At 36.3% G+C, this 24472-nt stretch overlaps 1 protein-coding gene across 13 annotated transcripts in view; it reads left to right on the top strand.

Annotated features, from left to right (window-relative positions):
• The window catches only part of NBEA (neurobeachin), a 518392-nt gene that overhangs the window by 265934 nt on the left and 227986 nt on the right, over positions 1–24472 (top strand). For all 13 annotated transcript variants that reach the window (XM_080568262.1, XM_080568264.1, XM_080568263.1 and 10 more), the window contains 2 exons: positions 8973–9081; positions 12818–12984. In XM_080568262.1, coding sequence (XP_080424388.1) covers positions 8973–9081; positions 12818–12984 — 276 coding nt within the window. The remainder of the gene's footprint in view (positions 1–8972; positions 9082–12817; positions 12985–24472) is intronic.

Genomic DNA, 24472 nt, shown 5'->3' with positions numbered 1-24472 from the left:
GACAGATGTAGCCAAATTCTGTTGCTGTACTGTTAGCCTCACCAAGAGTAACTTCTGATTGGAGGAATCCTTTATTAACTGTGAATGGCTGTTCTATGGAAATTCATCGTAAATGTTTTCTTCCATCTGTAGAAGATTCCTGTCATAGATACTTACATAAAATTAGGCACTGAATGTTTGTATTTCTGTGCCAGCTGAGGCATGAGCTTGAGCTCCCTGTTAGATTAACTTTTTATATAATTTCACATTCTTTACTACAGATGTCCTTGCCCTGCCTCCAGACTAGTAGTCAGTATGTGTTGGACAAACCATACACTGTTATGAATACCATTTATTCACTCATATATTCAGTATAGTAGGTTCAGTGGAGTTCTTAGACCTGTTTCAGTTTTTGAAGCAACTTCCAGCCTTCTAGTCTTCCTTGATCAGGTCATATCTCAAAGCTGAGGCTGATTCTGAGATGCAGGCCATCTCAGTTGTAGCTGTTGTTTTGGGATGTTTACTAAATGATCTCTGTTTTAAAGAGACAGTTTCATCTTGATTTAAAAAATTCTTACACAAAGTAGAAAGGCTTTATCAGGAGTGGATTAGATTCTTTTTAGTCAACTCTGAGTGACAATGACTCTTACTGGTTCTGTGGAATTTCTGAAACATTAATGGTTACTCTCCATAAAGTTTATCTTGCCAGTGTGTTCATGTTGTAGAGCAGTAGCTGGTCTTTGCATGTTGTACTTTCAAACTTTTCTCTAGTAAATTCTTCATCATTCCCCTTTTGCAAGAATCGGGCCTCTGTGCCAGACATTACCTTCTAAAGTTTATGGGAATTTACTTTCAAAGTATTTACAGCAGCACCTCATCTTGTAGAACTTCAAACTGTTCAAGTCAGGCTAGTATATGAATCCTATTATAGGTACCAAGTTCAATGATAGGTTTCATTTCTTATGAATTCCATTAAGAGTAATAATTGTCAAAACAACTGTGTTTGGTGAAAAGTGGCATATTTCCAGGCTGCTTCTTGGAAAAATTAAGCTGTGGGCATCTGATGAAAGTAAGTCAGAGAAACATCTGTTTCCCTGGACATGTGAGTTGGCAGAACTTCAGGAATGAGTAGAGGAAGCAAGACCTTAGCTAAATTATAACAAATGTTCATTTTGTAATCTGTTTTGAAAGTTACTGCTTGGGACTGATCTGCTTTTTTAGTTTATCTCAAACAAAAGAAAGATTGAGTAACATAAGCACAATTGTTTTATCTAGCAGTATAACAGCTAAGAGCCCTCTTTCTCTGTGTGTGAGATTACTACTAGGAATAACTGACTGCAAGATAAGAGTCAGCTTAGAATAACGAAATACAAGTTTTCATCCTGCATTTTTGATGGGTGTAAAAATAGCTCTGTTTGTCACAACGTATCCCAATTAAAATTTAAATCTGTTTGCAAGCATGTTACAGTTTCTGCATGTTTCCAAGACAGTTTGGGACAGTTTGGGCAGTTGGGTATAGTCTTAGCACTGTCTCTGTTTCCAAAAATCCAAAAGGTATTGTCCCAGGCTCTTATTATTTACCTGAGTGACTTCTTAGAATGTGGAACTCCCCAGTCCAGCCTTTTTAAAAGTGTTTAAAGTGTTTAAAGTGTCTGAAACACTGGACATCTAATTGTTTACACATACTTTTTCACAATTTGCTTTAAACTGTAAGTGCTCTAGACTTCTAAAGTAACCTTACTGAGGACACAATTACGGAAAGCAAACTACATGGTTTTAAATAACTTCTTGCATACTCCTAAACAACATTTGCAAATAACTCATGTTTATGAATCAGCATGTCCTGAGATGTTCCCTCACTCAATGTGCTCTCTGCCATAAATCTGAGATACTTCAGTTTTTAGGTGAGGAAAAGCCTGCTCAGTACTTGCATTCTTACAGATATTGCAGCCCCATCATGCTTATTTTTCAGCATTGGCATATCTAAATTCTAGTTTTTATTTCCATTTTCCATACGTTCAGCTAGAAATTTCACACCCATCTGTACAGAAAACTCACTTCCCTGTAGAAGAGTACCAGGATTTGAGTCATAAATGACCTCAGACTACTTTGTTGGTGGATTCTTTACTGGAAATCATTTGATATAGTCTAAAAACAAATCAAACCCATTTCCTAATAAGGGAGCTTTAACCGTGGTTCATAAATTTGTTGGCATTAATAGAAATCAAGTTTGTCTTGATAAAAAGAAACCATAAGTTACCAAGTTACTGTTTCATCTTTACCTTATCCTGTAAGAATTGCAGCTCAAAGGATAAAAGTTTTGCTGATTATCAGGTCCTGACTGAGATCAGCTCATCTGAGGAAGGACAGGGCAACACATTTGGCTTCAATTTTGGTAGGAGTTTCATTGGTACAACTGAATAAATGGATAAAGCCAAAACCTTTTCTAGACCAATTCTGGTTTGGTCAATCACAAATGACTAGGAAACATTATAAAAAGTACAGCAAGTCTGTGGTGACACTTCTCAGACAACTCCTTAGCCCCGTGGGAGGACTACTTGTATGGGGATTAATAAGCAAGACTAAAGGGCCAAATTCATCTCTATCTCAACATCAGCATGGACTGATGTTCATCTATTAGCCACTCTCAAAACACCTTGTATAGGATGAAGATTTACAAGAGTAAATAAGAACATTGGGTACGATTCAGTCACAAGAAATGTTCAATTGTCAGTGATAAGGAAGTGTCACTAAAGGATATGTTTTATTTCCAAAGAAGAATAAAAGTGGTATTGCTCTCAAATTTAAGATTTTCCCCTCTATTTAGCAAGTGCATATGCATTTTTTGTACCTCAAGCTCCTCATTATGTGGATTGGTCACTCCAGTGTCATAGGATGGTTTGGGAAAGATGCAGAGAATAGAATTTTATCTGAAAAGGAGTGCTCCATAAAAATCTGTGAATGGGAAACATAATTGAGCAGATGACTGAAATATATATATATATATATATATAGATATATTGGATGGGTTTCAGACCTGTATTGATAATGATATTGTTATAATAACAACATTATTATAAGGTATTTACATATTATATAATGTAGCAGTATGAAACATGAAGTTTTTGTTCTTGAGCATATATGCTAGAGAATTGGTTAATCTTTTGGAAATGTCTGAAGAGGTAAAAGACCAGTCTATCATAGAAATTTTCTTGTAGAAAATTGTAGAATATAGAGATAAGCAAAAGGAAAATACTATTCTAGATTTGCGTCAGAAAAGATATTACCATTGAGATACTGCAGCATTACTGTTACTATGTAAATAATGCTGAGAATTTGTCTATAATAATGCTGCCAGTCTGGGCTATGCACAGTGAGGAAAGGTGAAATCAGTCTCTGAGATGAGTAAACCCCAAAAGACAATTTTTACTAAATATTCTGGCATAAAAGAAAAGTTAAAGAGAGCTGTATTATTTAGGCTAGTAAAGTAGGGACAGATGGAATATCAGAAGGTCGTAAGAAAGAACAAGAATTAAAACTAAGGCAAATATTTGCATAAACATGAAACAATAAAGACTACTGAAGAATACATTTGGACTGGAAAGTAAAGAAAGAATTTTAACTTTCAGAGGAGTTTCTAAAGCTGTGCTGGAGGCAAGAACCTTGATCACATTTTCACAAATCAAAGATTTATGAGCCAGATTTCATGAAAACACATTTCATAAACTAAAGACAGTTTATGAAGGAATTTGTATGATGTAACTGCATTTTGTAGTGAAGGAGTACAATTTCAGATCTTTGTCCCTCTCTCTTATTTGCAGTGGATTGAAGGATTTTTTTAAATTTTTTTTTTTTAATTCATCAGCAGTCTTCGATACTATCAAGTGTGAGATTTTTCCTGGTTTGGGATCCTTTCTGAATTTTTTTTTTTTTTCAATGACGATCCACAAGATAGTCATAAGCACTTGTTCTCATGCCAGAAAAGTCTGAGATTTCTTTTATTTTAATCTTGTGCCATGCATGTGATTGAGTTAGTAGGATTTACCCAGGCAACTGAGAGACAACTAGGAGATGAACCTGAAGATTAGAGGAAAGCAAATGTCACTCCTTCAGGAAGGGCAAGAAGGAGGACATGGGAAACTACAGGTTGGTCAGCCTCACCGCAGTCCATGGGAAGGTGATTTAACAGCTAATCCTGGAAACTATTTCCAGACACATGAAAGAGAAGAAAATCATCAGGAGTAGTCAGCATGGATTCACTAAGGAAAATTCATGCCTGACTAACTTAATAAGCTTCTATAATAAAATGAACAGCCTGATGGATGAGACAAGAGCAGTGGATATTGTATTCCTGGACTTCAGTAAGGCCTTTGACAGTGTACCCCATAAGATTGTCATAGAGAAGCTGTTGAAGTATGAGCTGGATTTGCAGACAGCAAGGTGGATCAAAAAATGGCTGAATAGCTGGGCCCAGATGGTAGTGGTCAGTAGTGTGAACTCTACTCGGAGGCCCATAACAAGAGAAGTACCCCAAGGCTCAATACTGGGTCCAGTCCTGTTTAACATCTTTGTTAACGATCTGGACGATGGAGTAGAGTGCACCCTCAGGAAATGCAGGGATGACACAAAAATGAGTGGAGAAGCTGACTCACCAGAAGACCACGCAGCCATCCACAGTGACCTTGACAGTCTGGAGAGGTGGGCTGACAAAAATTTCATGAAGTTCAACAAGGATAAGTGCAGAGTGCTGGCCCTGGCGAGAAACAACTCCAGGTGTCAGTATGTGCTGGGTGTCACCCAGCTGGAAGGCAGTTCTGAAGAAAAGGACCTGGCATTCCTGGTGGACACCAAGCTGAACATGAACCAAAAATACGCCCTTGCTGCTAAGAAGCCTAATGTTATTCTTGGCTACATTGGGCAAAGTATTGCCAGCAGGTAAAGAGAGGTAATCCTTCCACTAGATTCAGCACTGGTAAGGCCACATTTAGAGTGCTGTGTCCCTCTCTAGGTCTCCCAGTACAAGAGAAGCCTGGACATCCTGGAGGGAGTCCAATATAGGGCCACCAAGATGATGAAGGCACTGGAGCATCTCTCCTATAAGGAGAGGCTGGGAGAGCTGGGACTGTTCAGCCTGGAGAAGAGGGGGCTCAGGAAGGATCTTATCAATGTCTATAAATCGCTGAAGGGAGAGGGCAAAGAGGATGGAGCCAGCGTCTTTTTGCTGGTACCCAGTGCCAGGACAAGAGGCAATGGGCACAAACTAGCACATTGAAGGTTCCCTCTGAATATCAGGAAGTGCTTCTGTGCTGTGCAGTGACGTTGTTCTGGCACAAGTTGCCCAGAGAGGTTGTGGAATCTCCCTCCTTGAAGACCTTCAAACACCACCTGGACATGGTCCTGGACAACCTGATCTATGTATCCCTACCTGAGCAAGCGGGTTGGACTAGTTGACCTCCGGGGGCCTCTGGCTACCTAAACTATTCTGTGATTCCATGATTCTGTGAAAAGCAGCTTGAAAATACAGAATAACTTCCTGTTAGAAGTAAAAATCAGTAGCAAAAAAGTGTTGTTTTTTTTTTTTTTAAGTAGTGTTTTTCAATTTGAGATGGTAACAAGTTTCCTTGAACAAATACAGCAAACAGATAAGCAAGCTCCTTTTCAAAAGCCTCTGTGAGGCATCACTTCCCTGACTTTGCAGTAGCTGCCTTTCCTTTCAAAAGTAAGATGAAATATTTAAATGTCTTGATGCATTATGCTTCTGTTTTCTGCCCTACATTCTTGCACTTACAAATCAAAACATCATGACATGCAAAATTTCTTGTCAATGGCCTAGATTTGAACTTTTCTCTTTTTCAAGGCTGTTTTTCTGGTAAAGGATTTTACGACTACAGTAGTTCTTATTAGTCTTCTAGATGCAAAAGCATAGTTTACCTAGTCTTTGAAGTTCTATCTCCAATGTTTGTATATAAGTGAATCACTATATGTCTCTTATTAGCACTTATTGGTACAATATTGTTTAATGCTCGTACAGTATTGATAGGTCATGGCCTCACTTTTATCATAATCACAATGTGCTGACTACCATACAAACATTTTTTTGTCTTTTTCTTGAAGAGATTGCCCTCAGTAGTAGGCATGTGAGTACATGAAATAGCAGGCAAGAAACAGTTAAAATAATACTGAGAGATTCCATAGATAAGAGCTTTGTCAACAAACAATAAGGAAGAGAGAAGGTATGTCTATAGTTTTAAATAAAACCAAATAGCCTGGACTAGCCTATGTTCATACGACTTAAGGTTAGCACCTGAGAGCAGAGTGTCTGCATCTGTCCTACAGACCACTCAGTCTAGGTCTTCCCTGGAGTCTGTATAGTTCCCATTTCACTTCATTTTGCCCATTTAGTTCAGATTTTTTTTGAATAATATAAGGGCTACCCTCTAGAATGATGGTATGTTCTACGTGTGCTGGGGTATGGGATGAAAACACCTGCACAACGTTCCTGGAAAGAATTTAAGTTGATTTGGTCTTATCTATGCATCCTCAGTGCACAGTACCTTGAACCATGCCCAAAATGAGTTGGGGGAAAGCTAGTACTTTGAGTGTTGTAGGCAGTCAGGACCGTGTGCTCAGGCATACTCATTGGTTCCCATTTATTTTTCATTTCCTTTACTTTAGAACTGTGGACCCTAAAGATTTGCAGCATTTCCAGGTTACCTGAAATCTGGGTAAATTTGTGGTGTCCAAAAGCTGCGGCAACTCTAAAGTTGTTCCCAAAAGGATCAGAGTTCTCACACTGTGGAGCAGAATGGTCCATTAGAGGGGTTGGAGATAGAACTTGGGTCACCAGCAGTTTCAGCCATCTGATTTGAATCATCTCTGCATGTCTATAATTTTTTTCATTTTTCTGTAAAGCAGAGAGATGCCAGTGTTGACAGATTTTTGTTTGTACATATATATTTTTTCCCTGAATATTGGCAAGAGATTGGTTTATAACTTGCAAAATTAACATTCTCTGATAATCTATTTGAAGCCCCCTGTAGGTGTTTTAATGTGTAAATGGGCACTCAGAGAGTGTGAATGCTTCTTATGACAGATAAAGACGACTAAGATGAAGGTAGTATGTATTTATCATTGCCCTTTTGGAGACCAGTTCATGAACAGAAGCATCTTAGATTATTTTTTGAGGCATAAAAGCCATGTCCAGATGTCCGAAATAATAAACCCAGCGGATCCGAGCTAGTGTCTATATTTTCTCACCAAATTCCAGGTAGTAGGGAGAAACCTATTGATGTCACCTGAAGCCATCCTGAAATGGAAATCCTGCCTGGGCCAAAACTGACTCAGAGATACTGAATTTGCACAGTGCTTGAGTAACTCACTGATTTATTCCTTCAGAAGGGATGTGCAGTTAGTAGACACTTGAAATCTGTGTGTTCAGTTTTTAAATCCTTGCTAGTTGATCCCTGCTCATTAATGTCGTAAGGAAAAGTTCAAGAAGACCTGCGATGTAAAATTTGACTGGAGATGGTAAACGCTCAATTCTAGTATTTTCTCATATCAGAGAATCTTGTTAAAGTCATGAATACTCACACATAATCCATTTATCTGAATACTTTATATTAATAAAATACTAAAGCATATCTTTCAATAGGGTAGATTTAAAAATACAGCTAAATTTTGAAGAGGACAATGGAAGCAACTTCAGTCTTTCAGCCTATGCTTTGTCAAAAACTTTTTAATTTGAAGAACAATAGCAAAGAAATATCAAAAAGACTTATTAAAAGGATGAGTATCTGTTGTGAAACCTTGATCCAAGTTTGTTTGTCCTTATCTCTAAACAGAGGTCCCAATATTCATGTCTTTCCATGCCACATATCCATATTAAACATTCAAGGAAAGTGATTTTCTTCCTTCACAAATGGCAGATCACACCGAAGGAGGCAAAAATAGAGTTCAAGTCTTTCACCTTATGGGTATAACACGCAGTAATCATGGATTCCATTTCTAATAATTATGACTTTGATTTGTGGTGCTCCCAAGCACCCAACCTTAGGGTGGGATTGACTAGTAACTTCATGTTCTTAATATTGGAATATCTGAATTTGTGTGCTTCTCTGATGCTGCAGAAAGGAAAATCCTAGACCACGTGCCCATTTGGCACAAAGAGAAACAGTTCTTCCTGATCCTAAACAGACAGTCGTGTCAGATCTTTGCATCCTGAAAGATATTTCCTCCCTGCTTGTAAGAAGAGCAAAGCAATTTTGAATAGAGTGAACAATCTTAGGTATGGACAGTAGGGACAAGAAACCAGTTGGTTCCATTCTTCCTGTCCAGTGAGACATCAACATTATTAATAATGCAGTGTTGTTTATGTTGCAATTTTACTATATGTATGTATTTGATGTTTTTTCTGAGTCTTAATTTAACATATCTGATTGAAATCCTCAGTCTCAAGTTAATCTTAATCTTTTTCCCCCCCCCTTTTTTTTTTTAAGTAAAATTTGTCTACTCCTGATATTGTAAAAACCTTGGAAACATGATACATTTTTTACTTCATTGTTTTAAAAACATATGGGAGATATTTATATTATTTTGCAATTTTAATAGAATCTTAAATCTCAACGTCATGATTTTTCAAGACTTTGAAAGGGAATATTTATATTTAATGATATAATGGTATCAGTAAGAGTTTAAGTAGTTGTCTAGGTTTTTTAAATGATGCTGCAATATTCATATTAAGACTTCTGTTAAAAACATACTAGAAATATACTTCCATATTTTCCCTTCAATAAGAAATAGCAAGCTTTTTCCATGTGACATAATTTCTTTGTGTACTTGCAAATACCAAAAATTTTGAATAAAGGTAATTTTTTCATGTCAACTAATTTAGCAATTACATTGTACTAATTTCATGACTTTTTTCATTTTAAGTAATAAATAACTTATATAAGTACCTCAAATACAAAGGTTGATTTTGATTCTTCTTATTTTAGGTTATTATGTCATGCAATGAAAGATCATATAGTGCGTGTTGCAAATGAAGCAGAATTTATTTTGAACCGACAAAGAGCTGAAGATGTCCACAAGCATGCTGAGTTTGAGGTAAGCCTAAGAGTTGATGCATTTTTGCTTTTCTGTTTTCACTCAGTTGTCACCTAGACTGTAACCCCATGCAATAAAGATTTTCTTCTTCCAAGAAAGAAATTTATATTGAAGACATTTCAAAACTAGTTTTTAAAAGCCTTGGTAAATGTCAAACACAAGGAACTGGTTTAATTTCTCATCTCCTCACTGAAATTCATGAAAACGTTTACAGCTTGAAGAAATCCCTTAATCAGAATGTCTGCTAAACTGGTATGGCAGACCCTTTAGTTTCACAAAGAAGTTTTCTGATTTATTGCAAATAGTAATGCAAGTCACATTACTAATTATTTCTGTTGGATTTTATCAACAGTAAGTTCAGTAAGAAAGAAAAACAGCTAATATATATAAGGCATTTCAAAAAATTAAGAAATATAAATGTTTTGTTATAATTTGTATTTTATGATATTTTTGTTAGGATACTTCACATTTTGGATCTCCTTAGAGAATTCACTTTCTATAAATTACATACTGAAACATGATAATACATATTTTAGCTACTAGTCATTAACTAATCATTAACTAACTAATCATTAACTACTGACAATGTGTTTATATTGCCTGTTCTTTTTTAAGTATTGGAAGAAGTAACATAGCAGCTGGATCCCATAAATCTATAATTTTTGCCCCTTCAAAGGAGTCAAATTTCAATTGCTTTTTTCATCAATGTGTTGTAATTAAAAGCAAATTACTTGAAAATGATGCAAATATACAAAAAAGCTATTTCAAAAACATTTTTTCAAGTTCAGTGTTTAACATGTTTTTGATGATTCCTTAATTAATTTCTTGATTAATTCCTTGATTAATTGATTAATTTTGTTCCTATCCAAAAAAAGTCATGCAAAAGTAGTCAAATACAGTTAAAATTCATATTTTTGACATGACTTTCTCAAATATAATTTTGCATTTTTAAACTGCCTTTATACAACATTTCAACATCACTTGTTTTTATTATTTCCAAACTTGCCTGTGTTTGCATACATTTGTATATAAATATATGTGTACAAGCACACTTTTCCATGTGTTTTAATGCTGAAGTGACCTAGAATTGAGGTAGACTGACTTAGTATTAATGATAATAAATAGCTGTATCAATTTATTCATCTGTCAGAAAGTGTCAACAAGCACCTGGTGGCTAGAAATCCAGTAATCTTAGTTTTGATGAGGTTTCTATCTCATTGAAACAGCTCTCTTAACTGTACACTTTGATGTACTAGTTCTCGTGCTCCTTGACCTAGCTGAAAAGTGTGAGACACAGAGATATCTGTTGTCATTTTCAGTACACATAACCTTTACTTCATTTTGTCAGAGCAGACAGCAGACACTTGTCATATGGGATTGCAACAACTTTATTACTAAGAATATACTGGATATTTCAAACTTAGATAAAATCACATTTACAATTAAGTGTGTGTCAGAGTGAAGTTTCATATTGCCTCAACAATAAATAACATTTGATATTTATCACAGAATCAAGCAGTAACCTAAGATGACAATAGAAGATTGAGTTATCTGTTCTTTGAAGAATACATTGAGCTATAAGATCTGTCAGAACTCTATACAAAATGAGAATATTCAATTAACTTCCAGCTTCTGTTAGCAAATAGGATTTAGAATATTAACTAAATTCCCTAAAGGAATTGCCTTAAGTCAGTCTTATTGTCTGGTGAAGAAACCAACACATTTTTCATATATGAAATTTTTCATTATATTTGTCACATGAAAAACCTCAGCTACATATTTCAGATGAATAAGATAAAATCTGAAAGTCATAAAAGAAAATTATGATATGTAGTCTGTGTTAAATATGAACCTCAGATGTACTTAAATAAGGTGGCAGTTAAAGTCTGAAAGAATGTTTTATATATTGCCTTTAATAATGGTAGGTATATAACCAAACATTTTATTATTCATCCTACTTGAAAGTAGTAAGGACAAAGAGATTTCTGGTAGTTTTCTCTTGCATAATTGTAAATCTGTCATTTTGTTTTAATAAGCTGTATTGGTATATATTCTGGGGTTTAGCACATGTTAATCGTTGCTCTCAGCAAGAAAAGTGAGTGGCTATTTTATTTTTACCTTTTAAACTTTAATTGCATAATTATGGATGAAATTATTTGGCCCAAGCTGCACTGAGTTATTGCATTGCCTGCATAATGGGGAGGCCTTGGACCAGCATGTAAATTTTATCCTGTGACTACAGTTGCAGTCAGGGCAGGAAAAATTCCTCCTAGAATGGTTGCTTTGCAGTTAACTTCCATTTTGTTAACCTTTGTAATTGTTCAGGAAGAAAAATGAAAATTTAATTTTACTGTCCAATGAGCTGGTGAAATATTAACCTCATTACTAAGGCAGATCATTGTACTAATTGGTGCTTCACTGTACAAGAAGATAAATTGAAAAATGAATTAACCCTTTATGAATTAGTGTAATGATTGTTCTTTTCCAGATAGATTACTTGAAATAATGGCTATAGCATAGTGGAAAGACCACTATTAAAATCTTACCAAATACTAATGCGATCAGTAGAAAAAGGGTAGTGTGCAGAAATATGAAGAATAAGTACAATCTACCGTGAGGTATGCTAAACTGTAATTGCTTTTTAGAATATTAGAATATAGTGGTCTATTCAACACTAAGTGTTACAGTAGTGAGTATTGGTTGAACGTTCTAAAATGGTGCACAATAATCTGTGCATGCAAAAATGTAGGTCTTTTAAAATAGGTAATTTTCAAATTAGCTCTTTTGAGAATAAACAAGCTTTTGTAATTTACACCTAGAAAATGATGTAATTGACTCCTTTTAATTACTATAGCTACATTTGCTTTAGACATTTTGAAAGGATTTTTACTGGGAGGAGAAATTGGATTTAATCTTAACATGGTTTTGAGAAAAGAAATGGAAAATTTACATTGATCTTATACATAAAGGATTTATCAAAACTAAAATGTGTTATTCGGTTTTGACAATTTTAGAAACGAATTTGCATGAATAATTACAGCATTTATTTTAGAGTTAATTACCTGTTAAAGGAAACATTATAAAAACTTTAGATCCTACTCAGTTGTAAAGATGTTACTTTTTATCCATTAAGATATTTTAGAAGTTGTGTGTATGTTAAGAAATTTTTTCATTTTATGATATAAGACTGAAAATATACTTCTTAATTTGATAGTCAAAGGAGTTTCCCTTTAGCACCCATAATAATAGTTATATTTTTATTTCTTTAATTTGAATTGTAGATTTTATTAAGTTTAAGAATCAAGCCCAGCATACATATATATATATTTATTTTTTTTTCTGCATGATTGGTTTGAAGTAGCATTTACTGTATATTATGTCATACATACGTTATACCTGTATTTTATGCCTGAGAATACATGAAAATTTTACAAGACCAGCACTTAAGGCATACCCATGTTCACATACATACACATGGAGATGCACAGTTTTTAGTTGTAATTCAGATTTTTTTTGCCATTGATTGCCTTTTAAATTCTACATGTTCTGACACCTTTCTTGTGAATTAAATATAGTAGTAGAACCATTTAAATTGAATGGTGTGTCTGTTCCTCTTAAAAGTATTTTAATGAGCTTGTTGGTTCTTGATATGTTTAAAGAGTTTTAGTACATAACCATTTTAAGGTGACTCCTAAATAGCCTATCTTTTGTCAAGTAGTTGTACTTTCATTTCTAGTCACAGTGCGCTCAATATGCTGCTGACAGAAGAGAGGAGGAGAAGATGTGTGATCATCTTATCAGTGCTGCTAAGCATCGAGACCATGTTACAGCCAATCAGCTAAAACAGAAGATACTCAACATACTAACAAATAAGCATGGTGCATGGGGAGCTGTTTCTCACAGGTAAGCTGCAAACATAAAATGTGTGGTTTAAATTTTAATTTCGAAGTTTAAGAGCAACAGTTACTGTATAACTGAAAAATGAATATAGTAGGAGTTAGAATTGCTAAAACATTCTTTCTCTGCTAGTCTTTTCTTCAACTGTTTCTTGAAAAGTCCTCTTTGCTAAAGATTCAAAGATAAAATTCCTTGATAGATTGCAAACATAATATTTTACCGTATTTTAAATAAATTGTAATGGGTATTTGTCAATTATAAAGCAGATATAATACTGATACTGTTGGTGTATCAGTAGCTTTTGAGGCTCCTAACAGTATTATAGCCTCTCTGAGTGAAATGCTCTGAATGAGATACTAAGAGAGAGAGAGCTTGCCATACAGATGTCAACAAAGGAAGCGTGAACAAAAGATCAGAGAGTCAAAATGACATGTCTAGCATTATAGTCAGTATTAGAACAACCAGCAGAACCGAGTCACATGGGTTGCTGTCTAATACTTTCTTCTGTTTATATCTTTTCTGTGCAAGTGATGAAGCAGGAAGGTCCACTGGTAAAACTTAACTGTCCTACTACAAAACAGTAGTTAACACCAGCTGTGCAAAAAGTCTATACACTTAAAGCAAAACCTATATGTCTGCTTGAATTTATCATCTAAACTGAATGCAACCAAAGTGCACTCAATTTTGCAGGTGCTCCTGTAAAAACAAACAAATAAAACAAAACAAACAAACAAACACTGCATGATCCAAAATACAAAATTCTTACAGTATGTGATAAAATATTTGAGATTTTAATCAGATCTGTGTTGAATACTGTTTTTATAAGTTTATTCTATTCAACACAGAGATGAAATGAAACTTTTTCATATGTCATACCAAAAAAACACAAAGCCTTGCTCTTCTGAATCACAAAAATAGCCAGTGGCTAAGGTGCTGACCTTCATGTGGAAGAACTGAGCTCAAATTACTCTTTTCCTTCACGCAGAGCAAGGTCTTGAACCTGGGTCTGTCATCTGAGTGCCCTGTCTGCAAAGCTAGAGACTGGCAAGTCTCTTTCTTTGTGCATTCTAGCCAATTAATAAATTGATTATTTATTCAAACTGGGACAGCTCAAACAATAGAGATTGAGGAAGTTTTGCTCCCAAATATCAATTTTTTTTTGTTTAATTTCCTTCTTGAATCCTGTTTGTCTGCTCTGAGTCAGGCAGAGCAGAACAAAAAGTTCCATTTTAGCTGAGAAACCTTTTCAGTAAAAATCTAGTTAAGACTGATATGCTGATTAAAAAATAAATAAATAAATATAATCCATAGATAAATACTTTCTTTAAGGAAAAACTGTCTGAATGTAGCTTCAGCTTATTAGAAAAGATGTTTGAATAATAGACTTGACACATCAGTAATAACATTTTATAAATACCACGTATACTGTTAATTCTTTTTGTCATTCTGTCTAGTTGGTTCTTGAAGTTTACAGTGTAAACTAAAATGCAGTTTTTCATATTCATCATCCTCATATCTTCCAAAGAAAACACAATTTCCTGGATGACCAAGGAGATGTATTTTATTTTTATTTGTTTAAGCTGGAGTTCAGTCTTAAAGAAATTCTATAGTCTAACATCACAGACATTCTGGTGGTAATTAAAAAAATGACATTAAGATTCAACAACCATGTTATCTCTAGTTGAGGCTTAAAGTAGTGTATCTGTAGACTTGAACCTGATGAAAATAAGTGCAATTTTCAGTCCTTTTAATGTCTTTTAATTTTTTAAAAAGTTGTGCCTCAAGTTCGGTTGCAGACACTTTGCAGGCTTTGGTCAGTTCCTCTCCATGTCACTGGTCACTAATTCTTACAGTAGACTATCTCCTCCTTGGGTCAGAAAACTTTCCTCTCTTGCATTGTTGAAGGCATACTAAGTGTCAACAGACCACTGCTGCAGCTTTTTTTCGCTTTTTAGTCCATGATAGTTTTTGATGGGCCATGAAGCAGCTTGACACCTTTGACAAACCTATCAAATTTCTTATATCAAGAAAAATAAATTCCTATTTTATTCCTATCATGCCACTTCCCCTGTGTGCTTACTTCTGTTTCTTGCAGTGCCGCTTTCCCATTTTGGCCACATATAGTGCAGCTGTTGTCCTAGTTGGTTTTTAGCTACAGGCTACTTGTGGCTAATTTTTAACGTAGAGAAGTGAGCAAGTTGACAGTACAGGGTCTCCAAGTGGGGTTCACCATTCACAGGAGCTGAACAGGACACATGTCCTTGCACTTTAGGTCCTACCACATGTGTCATGACAACTGGGTAATCCATCACAGAAGCGCACTTTCTGTTAAGAGACCTAATGGACTGTAAAGGGAGAGGCCTATGACACCACCAGATATGGGAAGATGACCAGTTGGAAAGCATCTACACCTTGTTAAGAACCAAGGTCATTCGTTCTCAGTGAGCAGATTTAAAAGACTTCAAGTGCAGAAAAGAGAGAGGGCTCGGGAAACTATTTAGGCACAGAAATCAAAACCTGTTGTTAATTAGGTGGTTTCTCCAGTACTTTTTATATAATGGAAATTAAGATGTAATCTAAAATTTTACATTCCTGTTGTCTCGGCTGTCAACATGCTGACAAAACATGTTTAAAGTAATGATTTTTGATTCTTGATGGAAAATTACAGTGTTGGCAGTCTCTCCATGCTTTCCTATGCCCCAGAAGATACAGTCTTAACTGGAAGAGAGCTACTAAAAAAAAATAGTTTGGCATTCCAGACATCTAGACCTCTGTAGTGACCACATCACTTCTGTCAGGAAGAATTTTTAGAGTTTTGAAAGCACATCACCAATTCCCTGTTCAGCTCTTGAATCTGAGAACATTGTTGGAAACTGCAAACTAAAGAAACATGACACACTGGTGGGAAGGGATGGCATCCAAGCCTTGACAGGCTTGAGAGGTGGGGCTGTGCGAACCTCATGAAGTTCAACAAGGCCAAGTGTAAGGTCCTGCAGATGGGTCAAGGCAATCCCAAGCACAAATACAGGCTGAGCGATGAGTGGATTGAGAGCAGCTCTGAAGAGAAGGACCTGGGATTGTTGCTTGATGAGAAGCTCGATTTGAGTTGGCAATGTGTGCCTGCAGCCCAGAAAGCCAACCATATCCTGGGCTGCATCAAAAGCAGCGTGGACAGCAGGCCAAAGGCCCGTCTACGCTGCTCTCACGAGACCCCACCTGGAGTACTGCATTCTATATGCCTAAGCTATAGGGCCCCCAGCTCAAAAAGTACATGAACCTATTAGAACAAGTCCAGAGGAGGGGCACGGAATTATCACAGAGTTGGGGCACCTCTCCTATGAAGACAGGCTGAGGGAGTTGAGGTTGTTCCATCTTGAGAAGGCTCTGGGGAGACCTTATAGCAGCCTTCTGGTAACTAAAGGGGGCCTACAGGAAGCCTGGGGAGGGATTCTTTATCAGGTAGTGTCGTTATAGGACAAGGGGTAATAGCTTTTAACTAAAAGAGGGTAGATTTAGGTTAGATAATCAGAAGAAATTCTTTCATCTAAGGGCGATGAGACACTGGAGCAGGTTGCCCAGAGAAGTTGTGGATGCCCCATCCCTGGAAGTGTTCAAGGCCAGGTTGGATGGAGCTTTGGGCAACCTGGTCTAGTGGGAGTTGTCCCTAACCATTCTGTGATTCTGTGAAATCCTTATAAGTTCCAGGAGGGGAAGGTGAAGAAATAGGTACCCAATTTTGCATGATAAACGTTTAGGAATAGCAATGCCTTTTGATATCCAAAATGGGTAAGATAGGTTAGAATCTACTTTTGGAGAATGAGTGTGATTTGTAAGAGCTTCAATTCTCTATGATATACACCATTTGCTGCCACTGATATACTGATAATTGCACCACGTAGTATATATATTATATATTTTATATATACATACACGTTTTTATTTCTCTGTGTGTGTGTTTTAAGGTAAGGAAGAGTTTTAAGTCCTTTAGCAAAGACGCTTATGATATAAAATATTAACATCTGATTTTCTGAAATATTATATAGCTGTAGAGAACATTTTTCCTAGTGTTGAACATTCAGCACAATTAATTTGTAAGTCCCCCAGCTTTTGTGTTTGCAGGTACTGTTTTTCCACACAGCATCAACCACCATTTACTATGTTTAATATATATGTGTCATAAAGTTTACTTTTTGTTCATTTATAAAAAAACAAAGAACTAACTTAACTCCTGGAAGCACTGTGATTACTAAGGAAAAAAACATGGGGTTGATGAATGCAATTCTGTAGATTTGCAAATTATGAATTTAAAATGTGCTATCATAAGCTCTTTTCAAAACGTCTTTAGCAAGAAGAAGATAGCTGACTTTAAAAAAAGATAAAGTCATAGGTTACTTGCATTTCAGTTTCCTTCTTAATTAGCTATTAGTTTACAAAGAAGAAATTAATTATATGTGAGTGCTTCACCACTTGAATAAACTCCTACAAAGACAGAAACATTGTACAAGCTGTCCTGGCCTTCTGTTTTCAGAATTTTTTTTTCCAAAAGTGTTATCTTTTTAACAAATATTTTCCCTTCACTTCTTGAAGAAAAAAAAAAATTCTTTTGCTCCATTTTTTGCAGGTGTTAGCATCAACTCCCCTACAAGAAAAGGAAATTATTGAATCATCTTATTTTCTCCTACATATCTCAGACAAAGAGTAATAGTATTTATAATATGTCCATTTATTTTGTTATAAATCCTGTTTGTGCCCTTAAACCAAACTAATTCTGTTTTTCTCATTTGGGCAGCCATTTTAGATAACTTCAGTTTAGATATCTTCAGGTTAGATATCTTACACTAAACATAGAATTTTCTTTTTGTCTTTCTTAAATTTAGCGTTATACCAAATTTAGATATCTGCATGTTTTTTCCATTCAGATGAGAAATTGATGAGTTGGCTATTTCTTTGATGCATTGCCACTTATTCACAGTGAATATGCAACATCCTATTTCCTTCATCTTGGGAAGAATCAAATGGCGTTGCATAGCTTATCTTTCAAAGCGACTTTAAGCCAGCACTTACCCTTAGATTTTTTCAGGGTTATAGTCTTCATGTCACGACATATGCTTCTTTCTGTCTTCTCTGTCAGCTTCATATGGTGCTTCTCTTCCTTCTCATCTGCTTCATTCCCCATACACATCTTTCTTTGAATATATATATGTATGATATTTTAAAAAAAAAAGTTTACTGAAACCTGTCTGGGAACACAGATCAAATTGCTTCTCAGCCACATGTATGCCTATGTTTTGGGCTGTAATCTGTCACTGTGCTTGTTTGGAGGGTTCTGTTATTTCAGCTGCTTGGTTTAATCAGATACCACAACTTTGTAAAAAATTTTTATTCAAGAATACTTCACATATAGTTATTCTTACAGTTTCTATAAGTTTAAGGCAACCAAGGGCAATACAGAAGAGGTCTGAGTTTCAGGTTCTGTTCTAAATCAAATACAAACTATTTGTCATTGATATTTTCTCATTATCAGTTTTGATATACATGGGAGGATTACTATAATGAGAAAAAAATGACATTTAAAAATGAGACTTGGTTCTCTTGCTTTCAGTGATTTGATGAAGGAGGTTCCACCTACATTAAAGCAGCTTTACCAAATAGCAAGTATACAAGGGCTTTTTCTGTTCAAATCCATCTTTGGTCAAACTAGACACCCATAACAAATTAATCATTCATGGTGGAGCACAGAGCTGTCAAACTCATTCTGTGGTGAAGACCAAATTCGTCTGGGGAGACAGGATGGAAATAAAAAGTTTCTTGCCAGACAGCTAGTTTTGCCTCTCACTACAGCACGTGCTTCTGCAGAGATTGGGTTCTGCTGGGGGAGGGGAAAAGAGAGCTGAAAGAGAACTCCCGTTTTCTGAGCCTATAGGGCTTGGCAGTTAAATATGTTGATTCTGGGAAGACACTGCTTCTAAACCAAATGTTTCCATTTTACAGCAAGAGGGATGAGAACACATGAACTGAGTAAGCAGAAGTTTCCCTTACAGCCAACCTTGGCATGCTCTGACTCTGTCATCATACTAGCTGCTGCCTTAGGAAGTTGAAAGAGACACAGAACCCATCCTGTCCCCCACTGCAAATCGTCTTCATCTGGTTTAGCTATTCATTCATTCCTGGCTCATTTTAACTGCTGGACATAAATTGCAAAGGAAGCTTTAGAGTAGTGGCAAAGATGTAGGACCAGATCCAGTCTACTGGGTCTAGCAGAGTGTTTAATATACCTGTTGTTTGAGGGTCTGTTAAAGTGATGCATTTTTCCACGTAGTCTGTAGGAACTAAGAATTGAATTTGTTTTTGGAATTGGTGGAATATGGTTTTGTTTACAAAATGTTGCTTCCAGATTGATTTCATGGAATCTGCGTACTTTTCAGCCCATTCATTAAATATTTTGGTTGCAAGTTCCAAATATTCAGTTCTAAAACAGTTTCATCATGATAAAACATTAAGAAAATGCTTTTCTGTCTTCTTTTGTTTTTACTGCACTACTTTTGAGGTACCTTGAGATCACCAGATGTGTCTTCATTATTTACATTCTTGGTCCAGTATTAATCACCATTCTGTAGCAGGATTTGGACAAAAAAGTGATTGAGATTATTTTTCTAATCTGAATACTCTTTTGTAGTATTTTACTACTTTGATGTCCTTCTTATCTTTCTGCTGTTCCTGCTGCTCTGCACCCATTATATTGCATCCACTACCTTTTGTGTACCCTGCTAGTTTCTCCCTCCCTGATTGCTTACCACTGTGGTGGAAGGCAGAGACTGTCCAAAGGAATACTTGCTAATCAGTCTGTACCCTTTGAAGTGCACAATAAGGACAGAAAAATTCTGTATCACTTCCTAAGAATAAGTTAGATGTAGGATGCTATTTGCAGCATAGAGATACTTGCCAAGAAACAAGCATTGCATAGCCAGAGATGGGCCACACGAGTGAATTCAGTTTGCTGAAGTGACATTTATTCAGTTCTGAATTTGTGCAAGGATACTGTTGTTTTGAACTGTGGTGCTTTTTCCTGTGGATTTTCTCCCACAGCTGGGAGAAACCTCTGAAGAAAATATTTTTTTCCAATGTGAATTTATTTATGTAGCAGTATAGAATTATTTATCTCTAGTAAGTACAGTACATTGTACTTAATATTAAAGGACAAAGGATTTTTTTTCACTATATTACTTTTGCAATAAGAGAATTTTTTTCCTTATTTACTCTGCTTTTTTCCACTTTTAGAAAAAGTGTTTTTTTGTTTGTTTGGTTGGTTTTGTTTTTACTTTGTTTGTTTGTTTGTTTCTGCCTACAGCTTTTCCCCCCTTTAGCTTCACAGCAACACAAAGAGGAAAGTTTTGTCCATGTTCTTTTTCTGCAAGCTTTACACACAACAGATCTTTAGATTTCAGCATAGTCTTTAACTGGAACAGCAATCAGAATACAAATTCACATGACTTAGTGTCAACTTACTATGTATGTTTTTATTATAGCAGCAAGAGGATTTAAAAATGTACGTATATTAAGAGAGACCAACCTTAAGAGCCTGAGAGGGCCTTGTGCTTCTTCTGAAGTCTAGCCGTAGAGATAGAATGTGCACATACAGCAGTTCAGCTTCCAGTATACCAGTCGCAAGAACAGGTTCACACCAGTGGTCCATCTAGCTCAGTAACCTATCTTCATCTATAAGTGAATGCTTAAGAAAGAGCAAGAATAGGTGAAGTAGACATGATCATAGAATCATTCAGGTTGGAAAAGACATCTAAGATCATCTAGTCCGACCTTTAACCTGGTACTGACAAGTTCACCATTAAACCATGCAACTAAGTTCTAAATCTACATGCTCCTTGAAGACCTCTAAGGATAGTGACTCAAACACTTCCCTGGACAGCCTATTCCAATGCAATTTCAGTAAAGAAATTTCTCCTAATATCCAACCTAAACCTCCCCTTGAGCAACTTGAGGCCATTTCCCCTCACCTCATCACTTGGTACTTGAGAGAAGAGACCAATCCCCACCTCACAACAACCTCCTTTGAGGTAATTGTATAGTAAAATACAGTCTGCCCTGAGCCTTCTTTTCTCTAGACTAAACAACCCCAGTTCCCTCAACCTCTCTTCTGGACTTATTCTCTAGACCCTTCACCAGCTTCATTGCCCTTCTTTGGACACACTCCAGCACCTCAATGTCCTTGTAGTGAGGGGCCCAAAACTGAACACAGTACTCGAGGTGAGGCCTCACCAGAGCCGAGTAAAGGGGGACAATCACTTCCCTCGTCTTGCTGGCCACACTGTTTCTCATACGAGCCAGGATGCTGTTGGCCCTCCTGGCCACCTGAGCAGACTGCTGGTTCATATTCAGCCAGCTATCAACCAATACCCCCCACATCCCAAGCTGCCAGGCAGCTTTCCATCCACTCTTCCCCCAGTCTGTAGCATTGCATGGGGTTGTTGTGCCCCAAGTGCAAGACCCAGCACTTGGCCTTGTTGAACTTCATAAAGTTGGCCTCAGCCCATGGGTCCAGCCTATCCAGATCCCTCTGCAGAGCCCTTCTACCCTCGAGCAGATCAACACTTGTGCCTAATTTCTGTCATCTGCAAACTTATCAAGGGTGCACTCAATCTCCACATCCACATAAAGATAAAAAGATAAAGATAATGATAAAGATATTGAAGTGAACTGGCCCCAGTACTGGAGCCCTGGGGAACACCACTAGTAACCGTCATCCATCTGGATTTAACTCCATTCACAAAGATTCTTTGGGCTGGGCCACCCAGCCAGTTTTCAATCAATGATATGTCCATCTAATGATGATATGTGCCTGTCTAATACTCCTTCAGACTCTTTCAACTCAGGATTTCCTGAGGAATCTCAATTTCAGACAGTCTCAATTTTGAAGTTTCCTTTTCTCGGTAGGACTTCAAAGTCCAACTGCCTTTCTTCAATTTTTCCTCCCAGTTCCTTCAGGGAAATCAACCCCTGGAGTGGGTATCAGAAGACTGAACTAACAGTTGCTGGTTTTGGACAGCATTTCTAGCATCTGTGCTCCTTCTTTTCCCGCCTCCAATTTAGACAGAGGTTGAAATTCAATAGAAACCATGAGGGAAGAATTTCTCATTAGGCAGATAACATTTCCCTCACGTGATTCTCACTTTTTCTCCAATGCCAATCAGATCAACATAGCAGAGAATCTCCCATCCATTTCATATAGAAAATTGAAACCAAAGAATAAAAAAGAACAAAGGCCATGGATTAGAAGATTCTGAAAAAGTAAGTTTTACATTTCTAAGAAGCCTTTTTTTTTTTTTTTAGAAATGAAAATTCTTTGACTTGTTCTTTATTTTGTGACATAAAATGGGTGAGAAACATTCTATTTTTAAGTTGTGGTAAGTTGCTGTAGTACCATTACGTGTGAGGATTCTTTCCCATGTGGTGCTTCAAGTAGGTTACAGAAGATAAATGCTAAACTTATTATTTTTTTTTTTTCTAAGAGAAGCATTTGCGGTGTTTTGACAGACATTTTTGTTGGAATCATCAGAAATGCTAAGTTTGACCAAAAGAAAACCTAGTTGATCTATTTTGGTTGCTCTCCTCTCAAAATCTTACTGTCTTGTACTTTTTTATTTGAAATGTATTTATGTCCAACCATATGTTTGTAAAATACTTTGAGACATTCAGGTTAGTGGCTGTAGACGAACTCAAGATTAAATCAGTTTGAGGCTCTGAGGCAGGCATAATTTAGAACATCCCTATCACATGTTTTGTATCCCCTTTTCTTTGGGAGGGTGTGCGGGAGGGGAAGAAAGTGGAATTCAGCAGGAACCTTAGGAAACGTGGTCCTTTCTAGCCTTACAGTTGAACTTACATGTGCATTATAGGATAATTTTCTTTACTGCAAATTAGATGAATTATTATGAAAAAAAACTTGGTAGTCAGGATCAAACTTAAAATACCTTACTGAACTTAACTACTTCCCGTTCTAGCATAAAAATGTATACAAAACAGACATCTTTTTATAACTTTTTTTATAAGACCTGTCATTTTAATAAATGAGCCCTTTGCCAACAAGTTTCATGTCTTTTTTCAGTTGATTAAGGAAATTAAAGTCAAATATCTCTAATCTCTACCCTCTTTCAGAGGTGGTGGTAAAGGTTTTTCCTTTATATTCTCTCTCTCAGCATTCAGTACTATTTTTTTTTCTTTTTAACATTGCCCAGACTTTCAAAGAGTTTGTTTCATGCCTGTTTCTAAACTTCAGAGGAAGTAAATTATTACATGCTAAACAAAAAATACTTTTATTGTTTTTCCTTGGAACAAACCCTGATTTGTTTTGGCAAGTTTCTGTAATGCCAGCCTAAGTTTTATATTCTAGATACGAAGACACTTCTGCATTCCTGTAATTCCCATTTTCATCATTGCAAGCTGTAATCAGCTAAGATACATAATCCACTTCTCTTATCTCCTCAGTTATCCTGTAGCAGCCCCCCACCCTCCAGAAAAAAAAAAAAAAATCAGACTTTGAGGTGTTTGTGGTTTTGTTTGTTGATTAGGTGGTTTTATGTTTTCTTTTGGTTGGTTGATTGGTTGGTTTGGGTTAGTAAGTTTTTTTGCTTCTTTGTGGTACAAAATTATTCTCCTTCAAACTAGTTTAGAATTTCCCTAAATTGGTGTGTCAATATCATACAGGCTATCTGATGATAAAGAGAACATATTTTGTCTCTGCCTAGCAGGTTTTGTTTTGGATCATAGTCCTGTGTTTGAGGAAATCAAAGATGTCCTCTGCAGTGTCTGCTCTGTCCTCATCATCTGCAACCTTCTTCTGTCCTTTATGATTAATCGCTCTGTGCTTGCACCTATGTCACTGTATCTCCTCTTTCTGTGTCTATATTAATGTCTTAATGAGCTTGGCATCATATCTTGCATTATTACTACTGACTAGACAGGAGGCATAGGCAAGTGAGTGAGCAACAGCTGCTCTCAAGTGCTTCACAAGAGGTCCTGTTTTCATGTGACAGGGGGTCTCTGTATAGGAAAAGCATGGCTTGTTGGACACAGATGCCAGCACGCAGAGAATTCTCCTTCCTTTTTTACCTTGATATAGCTTAGCAGGAGAGTTCTGTGGATTTGGTGTTTCTGTATGCATGTTGTCAGCACAACCTATATGTTGACAGGTATTAAACTATGAAGATCATCTTTACACAACTCACTCTTCTGCTTTCTGAAACATATTCTCGGCAGACATTTCTCTTTCAAGAGACCACTCCTGTGTTTTGTTTTGTTTGGTTTTGGTTTTCCTGTTTTTATTGTTATTATTTTATTTTTATTGTGGGTTTTTGTTTTGTTTTGTTTTGTTTTGTTGATGTGTTTCAAACAAAAGTAAAGAGAGTAAACTTACACAGGTTTATTTTGAGTGATTCAGAAACCCCACATTTGTCATGGACTTCACATGACTTGAAGGAAA

The sequence above is a fragment of the Anser brachyrhynchus genome (genome assembly GCF_964034855.1).
Source record: "Anser brachyrhynchus genome assembly, chromosome: 1".
NCBI classification, from domain to species: Eukaryota; Metazoa; Chordata; class Aves; order Anseriformes; family Anatidae; genus Anser; species Anser brachyrhynchus.
The sequence above is the reverse complement of the archived record's forward strand: the minus strand, read 5'-3'. Positions and strand labels throughout refer to the sequence as shown.